Genomic DNA, 12011 nt, shown 5'->3' with positions numbered 1-12011 from the left:
TAGGAGAGCAAGTACAGGCTACCAGTGAATGGCATGGCAGAATAGGCAGGCTCTAAACTGGCTATTAGCGGAGAAAGGTGGAGTTTGTGTTATGTTTGGAGATGAATGTTGTACTTTTATCCCCAATAATACTGCCCCGGATGGTTCTTTCACTGAAGCAATGACTAAACTCAAGGGACTACGAAAAGAGGTTAAGGATAATGCTGGGTATGATGTTCATGTTTGGGACTGGATGGAATTAACTTTGGGAAAATGGGGTGCAATGTTTACAAAAATGGCAATAATGATAGGAATATCACTTGTAGTAATGGGAGTAGTGTTTTGTTGTATATTACCTCTGTTAAAATCACTTTTGATTCAAACCACAGTAAAACAAATGACTGTACAGACAATTGTTACTATTTCAGCCAAAGAAATACACCCAGTTCAGGGAGCTCCAGGACAATATGTTAATAAATATGGGAAATCTTGTAATGTTGAAGGAGGACCAATGGACTGTCTATTTGGGAATCCTGAATGTCTGTATGGAGTTGTCCCTGGGGGTGGATGGGCCTGCCATGGTTACAAAGCCCAACAGGAAAATGTGGAGGTTAATGTAGAGGAAAACCTTCCAGACTTGTATCCAATACCTGACTGGGCTATGGGTCCTCATCAGGATGGGTCAAGTAATGAGGAAGATATATTGGTTTAAATATATGCGTGTGAAGTGAAACTAAATATGGCAAGGCTAAGAATAAGTAAATGCACATGCTTACATATATTTAAAAATTAATCTTTGTATTATTTGGGACAATATTGGAATGTCCCATAGGGGGGATATATAGGATTATTTTATGTATCATTATGGCACATGTAGGGAGATGCCAAAGGTAAAATGTAATAAACATGTTTGATATTGTATAATTCAGATACATGCTTAAATAAGAAATATAGACATTAAGTATATGCTATGTTTTAAATGAATGCATGTGTTATTTCACAGAGGCTCTTAAACAGTGTGCAGTACATTCCGTGTTTTAAGAAGGGGCCTAAGCCACGCAGCCAATAGAATGATAGAATGAGAGGCTTCATATGGAAAAAGCATTTATGACATTTTGGAGTGGATAATGTGTAACAGCTGGACGTTGAAAAAGAGGGGTGGTGCAGAGTGCAGAACTAAAAAAAAGTTAGGACTGTATGCATGTTTTTTCCATATGTGTCTATATAAGAGAGATCTCTTAGCCAGAGGGAGACAGTTCCTCCATGGAGAAAAAATTCAGGCTTTATTATGCAATAAAGTCTAATTCTTGAATTCACAGGCTCCTGTGTCTTGAGAGATATTTATTTGAGTAGATTATCTCTTAGTCAAATGTTTCTACGACACACACAGAGGGATACGTTTCCACATTCTAGATCGTTCCAGCCTTGTTCACCTTCAGAGGAAACACGGGACAGAAATTAACACCGATGTAAACAGAATATAGTGTGAGATTTGTTAAATGGACTATGAATAAAGTTGAACGTGATAGTGGGCTTACTGTACCTCCAAAGTTCATCACAATACATTGCTCTCTGCCACCATTGTTATTGGGCTCTTCTTCATTCCAGTTTTGGTAATCAAACTTGGACCCATCACTCCAGATCCATAGCCTGTCCTGTGGGGAAGTAGTGAGGTCTCAGAATGAAAGAATTCCCACTTTGTTAATGGATGCTGATCCATTTACGCCCTTAGAAAATGGGTTTCCAAAAGGGCTCCGTGGCTGTCCCCATAGCAGAACCCTTTATGGATCCAGGTAGAACACGGCTTAGAGGCTTTCCCTCGGTGGAAAAGTGTTATTCAAAAGGTTTCTCCTATGGGGACAGCCGAAGAACCGTTTTTGGTTCTAGACACTAGACCCAGTGTGTTAGTGAATACTGATTTTTCCTACAATACTACCCCACTATAACCCAGCATGTGTTAATGGTCACTGCAGTGGCATCAATCAATAACTCCCAACCAAACTTACTGCAGTAGAGCACTTTTTACCAAAACAATGGATTGACCTAACAGTTATGCAATGTTGGTCAAATCTAATTCAAAACGTGTCACAGCCGAATGGACGCCAAAACTGCTGCCATCACTAAACACAAATACTGCATTTATAGATGGTACATGGAGTGTGTTCCTGGTTGTCCAGGAACACTTTATTTAAATGATCTTTTGCTACTTCAGTAAATTTAAAATTCACCACTTCATAGTTCTCATTATCTCCAGCTCAACATGTGAAAACGCATCTAAGTTTTTTACAAAAATATATATAAAGCTCAAACGTTACCCAAAGATATAAAAAGTTCAAACCATGATTTGCAAACAGATGCGAAGACATGGGGCGCAAGAAAATACTCCGGCTAGAAACTGTTTGTCACTTTTAATCCTACCCTTGATGTCACAAATAAGCAATTTTTGGACCCTTAACCATAGATCTCACATGACTCGTTTCAGGAAACTAGGCACATATCGCTGGTCACTACTTCACAGGAGAGTTATTTGAACGTAAACTATTTTTTAAAATCAAAGTGGTTTTGGGCAGAAATACCTTCTGGAACACAAACTTAGATGTGCCTTAATAACAAACTTGAATGCCATCTGTAAATGCAAAATAAAAAGACCTAGTTGGTTTAGCCAAAGAAAAAAGACAGCAACATTCCTGCCAGCCATAATTGGCTGAGATAAGGAGTGAGCTGGAGATGCCGAGAGGAGATCGGATTGGTCTGCCATATAGCACGCTTCTGTCTATTTGAGCTGGTCAGTATGTGTAGGTAATCCTGTCTAATGATACTTTTTTATATCGCGTAGTTCAACTACATAAGTGTTGCTCTCCACTTTCTGGAGGACAAAGTTTAAAAATCAGTGGAATTAGAGTAAGATAGCTAAGGAGATGAGAAAACACCTGGCTCCAGATTACATCTTTAAACTAAGGGCAACCATGGCATCCGTGATAGGGTGAAGTGTCAATCAATGTATACGGTTAAGTTATGTAGCTAGCTACTTTTTCGCATCACTTGGCACATCTTGTCTTTCCTTTACAATGAGCAACTACATGTCCCATTCTTTGGCATTTAAAACACTGCAGTTTATATGGATCAAATTCTCTAACATTGAAACTAAAGAATCCTGTAAAATAAAAATAATAATATGCCATTTAGCAGATGCTTTTATCCAAAGCGACTTACAGTCATGCGTGCATACATTTTTGTGTATGGGTGGTCCCGGGGATCGAACCCACTACCTTGGCGTTACAAGCGCGTGCTCTACCAGCTGAGCTACAGAGGACCACCTATCTGTACCTTTCCTGGCCAAGACTTTCTCAAACCTCACAATCACAGATAGGCTTTCACTTCTTTGACCCTCTTTCCTACTGATCAACCTGTTAGCCTCAATCACTCTCCCTCCCTTCACATTTTCTTTAATATTATCTGTGGACATAGATATTGGGACCCCAGGGATGACTCCCCTCAATCTAGCAGAAGCACCAGGGACATGGCTTTTAATCTTCTTCCCATTAAGCTTTTCCATTTTCAGAATCTTCTCTTGCTGAGCCTGGCTACCACACAATATTAACAATCTACCATTTCCAATGAACCCAGCTAATTTCACTTCCCCTACCTCTTTCTCTACGGCATTAGTGGGTCAGAGAGGGTGTAAGTGAGGCTCTGTGGTCTCATCCAACACCATCACTACTTTCCACTCCAGCACTTCACTACCCTTGCTTCCTACCTTGACCCTCTTTGTGCTTTCTATACGAGACGCTCCACTGCTTTCTGTATCATGATCTCTCTTCTTCCTGTGTCTTCCTGTATCATGATCTCTCTTCTTCCTGTGTCTTTCTGTATCATGATCTCTCTTCTTCCTGTGTCTTTTTTTTATCATGATCTCTCTTCTTCCTGTGTCTTTCTGTATCATGATCTCTCTTCTTCCTGTGTCTTTCTGTATCATGATCTCTCTTCTTCCTGTGTCTTTCTGTATCATGATCTCTCCTCTTCCTGTGTCTTTCCACTACCGACCATTCAGGTCCTTGACCCTCATCCTCCCGCTCCATACCATCAGAACTGACAGCCATATTGTTCTCATTCCATCACAGCTGTTGCTTCACCAACATTTTATCCACTTCCTCCATTTTGTCCTCACTACTCGCCGCCATTTCAGACCTCCAACCCTTCGGGGATCCAGAGGGAGGGGTCTGACTGGACGGGCCTTTAAAAGGAGAGGAGGGAGAGGTAGAAGGTAGGATTTCAGAAAGTGAGATTTCAACATCTGTTAATCTAATACTGTATGTGTCTGCATCCCAAATATCACTCTATTCCCTATGTAGTGCTCTACTTTTGACCAGAGCCCATAGTGAATATGTGGCCCTGGACAAATGTAGGGAACTTGTTTTGAAGGATCGTGCCAATTCCACAAACTCCCAATTACCCTCGGACACGCCCCTCTCCTGCTAACTCACCACACCTGAACTCACACCTGTACACAGCCCATCTGAAATTAGCCCGCCCAACTACCTCATCCCTATATTGTTATTTATTTTGCTCATTTGTACCCCAGTATCTCTATTTGCACATCATCTCTTGCACATCTATCAGTCCAATGTTAATACTAATTGTAATTATTTTGCACTATAGCCTATTTTATTGCCTTACCTCCATAACTTGCTAAATTTGCACACACTGTATATTATATGTATTTCTGTTGTATTTTTGACTTTGTTTTGTTTTACCCCATATGTAACTCTGTGTTGTTGTTTTTATCGCACTGCTTTGCTTTATCTTGGCCAGGTCGCAGTTGTAAATGAGAACTTGTTCTCAACTGGTTTACCTGGTTAAGTAAAGGTGAAATAAAAAATAAATAAATAAATCAACTCTGCCAATCACCAATTCCTCTCCCATTCTTCTGGTATATAAGCAGCTTGTTTTATCTGTGGTTGTTCAACATTTGTGGTAGCCCAGTTCCTTTATTGTGTGTCCTGGCTAAAGTAAGTGCCGTCTATTGTGTGATTCTAACATTTGTACATTTTTAGGTTGATGTCTACACTGTCTTAGAACATTTCCTGCAGTGCAGCATAATATCCTAGCTTGTGTATTGTTATATGGTGTAGCTAGCCATGTATTTAGACCTTTTTGATTAATTTAAGTGTAAGGGAATTGAGACAGCTTGTGAGATGAGGCATGGTCCAATGATGGTACCGGCTAGCAGCCATTTGCACCGCGGAGCAGTGAACAAGAAACTATGAAATCTGGAATTTACATTTCACCCCCTCCCCCAAATCAGTCTAAAATGGATGTCATGTTGTGATCAGTTTGTGTGCACGTCTGTCTGTCTAGATAATCTGCCTCGCAAAATGGGCACCGTACTGCCCCAGACTGGAAGTGGAGGAAACATGTATGAAGCCAGAGGTTGTGGTTGAACTAGATTTAATGACTTATTGATCACTGGTTAGATCTTAGTTTGCGTTGCTATCAGAACCATGTAGCGGACTATGGATGTAGCTTCAGAGGTGGGACAAATGCTGCTAGCAGGTACCTCATTGAACCATTCGTCATCTCGCAAACTGTTGCTATGAAATGCCCTTAAACCTTGCTTCATTAGTTAATAAAAAAGTATAATGTTGGGCTGGCGTAGCCTACTTGAGATACTGCTGTTATTAGTTATGGCACTGGTCAATCATGTATGTTAATGTGGTGTATTCCCTCCAGGAACACAACAGCTATCAAGGCCTTACCTGCTGGCCGTTTGTACTGTGCCTTTATTTTTAGTTGGATAATTATAAAACAAAACAGTATTAAAGTTTGTCTTCAACCATAGTTCCTGCATTCTGACAGATGCGTCGTAGTGACAATAACATAGCTGCAGGGAATTCCTCAATTTGTGAACTAGGCCTAAATTACTTCTGTATGAGTGGAGAGAAATACCCCCCCAACCCCCCAGAAATTCTCCTCACTGCATAGGGAATAGGGTGCCATTTTGGAAAGCAGACATATTCCTGTGGTGATCTACTGTATGTGGAGGAAGATACCTGGTATTCCTTAGCCCTTCATTAGTTGAATCTGCTCTGATTAGGTAGTACTGGAATACATCTGATACGTGGAATGGCTGGGGTACTTGGTGAGGTTAGGGGAACACTGCACTCCCCTACACTCTGAAGGACTCACTGAATTTGTCTTCATGGCTTCTCTCTCAGGAGACTCACCATGGCCATGTTGACCGTTCTGCTTCTCAGTGCTGCCTTTGCTCTGGGAGACGCAAGTAAGAGTCCACTTTACATGATTCATTCTGTATTTGTTTTGTTGTAGCAGAGGTGACTGATTGACATACTAATAATATTGTAGTTGTGATTTGTAGAGCCGTCTCGACTAGCCTTTAAAGCCGGCTGCAACTAATCTTTACAGTTTCATCAGGAATCCGCTTGTGTCCCTCCGGTTGGACTGACTATGGATCACGCTGCTTCATGTTTGTCAAGACTGCAAGGAACTGGCCTGAAGCAGAGGTATCATGCTTACCATCTACTGTGAAATAAGGAACATAAAGTTTACTTGAAATGAACTATTTTCTTTGACATTACCTTAGAAGTTATATTTTCTATACTGGCAACACATGCCTCATGTAAAATACTGAACTTCCCTTTTAATCATTATGAAATGCGTTTGTCCCTTTCTACTGCTTTCTCTAGCGGCATTGTATGTCCCTTGGCGCAAACCTGGCGTCTGTACATAGCTCTGAGGAGAATCAATTTCTACAGATGGTGGTGTCTTCCAAGACTGGAAGTTTCACTGCTACCTGGCTTGGAGGATTTGATACTATTCCGGGACTGGTGGGAAAGGTATCCAGTTATCATACTTAAGTCAGAGCGATGTAATGCCTTAATAGAAAATGACTCAAGTGACTGTCACCCAGTAACATTCTGCTGTTTTCATGTTATTCAGAACCGTGGTGAATGCAACTATGGTGCTGCCAACAATTTACACTTTTTTTGCAGACATTTACTTTTACCGGCCATATTCAACGGGTGTTGCGCCTTTGTATGTTATTCAGCTGTCGCAGTGACAGTCTATTGAAATGGTTACATGCGTAGTGGAGTCTCTTAAAACATGTAGCTAATTTAAACATTGAACCATAATCCCAACTCATGATGTTACTACCATGCATGAATCTGCAGGTAGCTAACCAACCAGGTTCACTGCTAGCTAGGTAGCTAACAGTACACGCTCAACTTAAAATGAAAACGACTTTGTCAAAATTAGTAACGTGTCATATCTGAAAATGTAGCTAGCTACATATCTTAACCGTATACATTGCTTGACGCTTCACCCTGTCACGGATGCCATGGTTGCCCTTAGTTTGAAGATGTAATCTGGAGATGGGTGTTTTCTCATCTCCTTAGCTATCATACTCTAATTCCACTGATTTTAAAACTTTGTCCTCCAGAATGTGGAGAGCAACACTTATGTAGTTGAACTACGTGATATAAATAGTCTCATTAGACAGGATTACCTACACATACTGACCAGCTCAAATAGACCGAAGCGTGCTATATGGCAGACCAATCTGAACTCCTCTCGGCATCTCTAGCTCACTCCTTATCTCAGCCAATTATGGCTAGCAGGCATGTTGCTGTCTTTTTCTGTGGCTAAACCAACTAGGCTCTTTTCATTTGCATTTACAAATGGCCTTAAAGTTTGTTATTAAGGCACATCTAAGTTCGTGTTCCAGAAGGTATTTCTGCCAAAATCCACTTTGATTTAAAAAATAGTTTACTTTCAAATTGCTCTCCTGTGAAGTAATGACCAACGACATACGCCTAGTTTCCTGAAACGAGTAATGTGAGAACTATGGGATCTATGGTTAAGAAGTGTTGTTAAAAAACATCACAGGGTAGGATTAAAAGTGACCAACAGTTTCTAGCCAGAGTATGTCTCCGCAAATCATTGTTTGAACTTTTGATGTCATCGGGTAACATTTTGAGCTTTATATATTTTTCTAAAAAACGTAGATGCGTTTTCACATGTTGAGCAGCAGATAATGAGAACTACGTTGAATTTAAAATTTACTGAAGTAGCAAAAGATCATTTAAATAAGAGTTCCTGGACAGCCAGGGGCACACTCCATGTACCATCTATAAATGCAGTATTTGTGTTTAGTGACTCTGCCAGCATGATGGCAGCAGCTTTGGCGTCCATACAGCTGTGACACGTTCTGAATTATCTTTGACCAACATTGCACAACTGTTAGGTCAATCCACATTTTCTGGTAAAAAGTGCTCTACTGCAGTACGTTTGTTTGGGAGTTATTGATTGTTGCCACTGCAGTGTCCATTAACACATGCTGGGTTATAGTGGGGTAGTATTGTAAGAAAGATCAGTATTCACTAACACACTGGGTCTAGTGTCTAGAACCAAAAACGGTTCTTCGGCTGTCCCCATAGGAGAACCCTTTTGAATAACACTTTTCCACAGAGGGAAAGTGTTTCAAGTAGAACCCTTTCCAAAAGGGTTCTACCTGGATCCATAAAGGGTTCTGCTATGGGGACAGCCACGGAGCCCTTTTGGAAACCCATTTTCTAAGAGCGTAGATGGATCAGTATCATTAACACAGTGGGATTTCTTTCATTCTGAGACCTCACTACTTCCCCACAGGACAGGCTATGGTTCTGGAGTGATGGAGCTAACTTTGATTACCAGAACTGGAATCAAGGAGAGCCCAACAACAATGGTGGCAGAGAGCCATGTATTGTGATGAACTTTGGAGGTACAGTAAGCCCACTATCACGTTCAACTTTATTCATAGTCCATTTAACAAATCTCACACTATATTCTGTTTACATCGGTGTTAATTTCTGTCCCGTGTTTCCTCTGAAGGTGAACACGGCTGGAACGATCTAGAATGTGGAAACGTATTGCCCTCTGTGTGCTCCCGGAGAACCAGTTAAATCAGCAACACATCAGATGAAACCAAAAATGTTACACTATTGTCAGCATCCTAACTGAACTTTTTATGATTAAATCTAATACTTTGGAGATTATTTGTTGGTCATAAATGTTGAGTAATTATTTTGTGGCTTGTCAATAAAACTGGTGTACACGTTACTTTGTCTCATGGGTTATTAAACATGAATGTTAACAAGGAGGCACGCTCCATAGATAAGCTTTTCATTTTATATTACATGTAGGGAAAATATTTGCTTTTGGAATTCTTTTAAATATTATTAATTGAATGTCGCCGCGGTCTGGAGCAAGGTATCCCAATTCCATACGCTCCCAAAAAGTATAACTGGGACATTTTTAACTGAAAACTCTTTAGTTTCTGACTTTAAAAAGCTTTCTGAAACTGATTCCCTAATGTCAGGCTATTTGGTCAACTCCATTAGTCTAAAATCCTAGGTGGCGGTGTCTGCAGCTTAAGGTGGCTGCGATCCGCCAACCCAATCCCGACTAAGACGCAAGTTTGGCTGCCGACCAAGTTATCAGTGTTCATTTTAGTGAGTTGTGGGGTTTGTTAGGTTTCATACTGCATTATGGTGATTGACTCCAAGCAATTGCCTTTGGCCTAAATACCTTATTACATCTGTAGCTGTAGAGTACTGCTGCAGTTTGTATATTTCAGATACTCCATGTGTATGTCGTTTATAAGTGCCTGTATTGCACTGAATACATGAGTTATGCAGTAGATGTTATTGGTTAGAGATGGTTCATTCCTATAGCCTGTATACACACTTTACCAGTAGATGTTATTGGTTAGAGATGGTTCATTCCTATAGCCTGTATACACACTTTACCAGGAGATGTTATTGTTTAGAGATGGTTCATTCCTTTAGCCTGTACACACACTTTACCAGTAGATGTTATTGTTTAGAGATGGTTCATTCCTATAGCCTGTATACACACTTTACCAGTAGATGTTATTGTTTAGAGATGGTTCATTCCTATAGCCTGTATACACACTTTACCAGGAGATGTTATTGTTTAGAGATGGTTCATTCCTATAGCCTGTATACACACTTTACCAGGCGATGTTATTGTTTAGAGATGGTTCATTCCTATAGCCTGTATACACACTTTACCGCTGCGTTTTCATAGTTCACGCAAACTGTTAAGCCATGGTGAGAAATTCTAGATGTTTCATAGATTGTCCACGGCGCTCCCGCATGCGCAGTAGGATTTATGACTCTGTGGCACCAGACACAGATCAGATGAGATCTCCAGTCCGGAGAGAGAGGGACATACATCTCGCCTGTCTGAATTAGTTCTCTCTCTTTCCAGCTAGATGTTTATATGTATACTGATGTAAATGTGCATGCTGTTATGTGAATATCCCTGTATAGATGCTATTCCATGTATTCCTGTTTAGATATTTTTATTGCTTAGCTTACAACATTGTATATTTGTCCTTACCTTTCAGAACCACAAGTCCATCCTATGGAAACTGAAGATGTCTGTGTTAGTGTGAATACTATAGTGTGTGGTGGTGATGTAGATGATAAACCTTAATGCTTTCTTTTTTCTTTTCCATATTAGGTCTTAATCTCTGAGGAGCTACCCAGGAAAGGGCTGAAAATAGCCCATATTAATATATGTAGCCTTAGAAACAAGGTTCATAAAACCAATGACTTGCTACCGTCAGAAAACATTAATATATTGGCCATTTCTGAGACTCACTTAGATAATTCCTTTTAACAAACTATAGTTTTGGCAAGTCGGTTAGGACATCTACTTTGTGCATGACACCAGTCATTTTTCCAACAATTGTTTACAGACAGATTATTTCACTTATAATTCACTGTATCACAATTCCAGTGGGTCAGAAGTTTACATACACTAAGTTGACTGTGCCTTTAAACAGCTTGGAAAATTCCAGAAAATGATGTCATGGCTTTGGAAGCTTCTGATAGGCTAATTGACATCATTTGAGTCAATTGGAGTTGTACCTGTGGATGTATTTCAAGGGCAACCTTCAAACTCAGTGCCTATTTGCTTGACATCATGGGAAAATCAGAAGAAATCAGCCAAGACCTCAGAAAAGAATTGTAGACCTCCATAAGTCTGGTTCATCCTTGGGATCAATTTCCAAACGCCTGAAGGTACCACGTTCATCTGTACAAACAATAGTACGCAAGTATAAACACCATGGGACCACGCAACCGTCATACCGCTCAGGAAGGAGACGCGTTCTGTCTCCTAGAGATTAACGTACTTTGGTGCAAAAAGTGCAAATCAATCCCAGAACAACCGCAAAGGACCTTGTGAAGATGCTGGAGGAAACAGATACAAAAGTATCTATATCCACAGTAAAACAAGTCCTATATCGACATAACCCGAAAGGCCCCTCAGCAAGGAAGACGCCACTGCTCCAAAACTGCCATAAAAAAGCCAGACTATGGTTTGCAACTGCACATGTGGAAATAGATCGTACTTTTTTGAGAAATGTCCTCTGGTCTGATGAAACAAAAATAGAACTGTTTGGCCATAATGACCATCGTTATGTTTGGAGGAAAAAGGGGGTTGCTTGCAAGCCGAAGAACACCATCCCAACCGTGAAGCATGGGGGTGGCAGCATCATGCTGTGGGGGTGCTTTGCTGCAGGAGGGACTGGTGCACTTCACAAAATAGATGGCATCATGAGGAAGGAAAATTATGTGGATATATTGAAGCAACATCTCAAGACATCAGTCAGGAAGTTAAAGCTTGGTCGCAAATGGCTTTTCCAAATGGACAATGACCCCAAGCATACTTCCAAAGTTGTGGCAAAATCTCTTAAGGACAACAAAGTCAAGGTACTGGAGTGGCCATCACAAAGCCCTGACCTCAATCCTATAGAAAATGTGTGGGCAGAACTGAAAAAGCGTGTGCGAGCAATGAGGCCTACAAACCTGACTCAGTTACACCAGCTCTGTCAGGAGGAATGGGCCAAAATTCACCCAACTTATTGTGGGAAGCTTGTGGAAGGCTACCCGAAACATTTGACCCAAGTTAAACAATTTAAAGACAATGCTACCAAATACAAA

At 40.6% G+C, this 12011-nt stretch overlaps 1 protein-coding gene and 1 long non-coding RNA gene across 2 annotated transcripts; both read left to right on the top strand.

The window, feature by feature from the left end:
• Window positions 1-6204: 6204 nt before the first annotated feature.
• Window positions 6205-9051, top strand: LOC121558556 (ladderlectin-like). The gene is made up of 5 exons (XM_045219134.1): window positions 6205-6259; window positions 6403-6500; window positions 6684-6833; window positions 8647-8758; window positions 8869-9051. The coding sequence occupies exons 1-5, from the start codon at window positions 6205-6207 to the stop codon at window positions 8937-8939; spliced, it is 486 nt and encodes a 161-aa protein (XP_045075069.1). The 3' UTR covers window positions 8940-9051.
• Window positions 6226-6758, top strand: LOC121558560. Its single transcript, XR_005998563.2, has 3 exons — window positions 6226-6259; window positions 6403-6500; window positions 6684-6758. It is a non-coding gene; the product is annotated as an uncharacterized LOC121558560 (long non-coding RNA).
• Window positions 9052-12011: the final 2960 nt, after the last annotated feature.

This window comes from Coregonus clupeaformis, unplaced genomic scaffold (genome assembly GCF_020615455.1).
Source record: "Coregonus clupeaformis isolate EN_2021a unplaced genomic scaffold, ASM2061545v1 scaf2080, whole genome shotgun sequence".
Lineage (NCBI taxonomy): Eukaryota > Metazoa > Chordata > Actinopteri > Salmoniformes > Salmonidae > Coregonus > Coregonus clupeaformis.
Note: the sequence above shows the minus strand (reverse complement) of the source record. Positions and strands in the feature narration are given on the sequence as shown.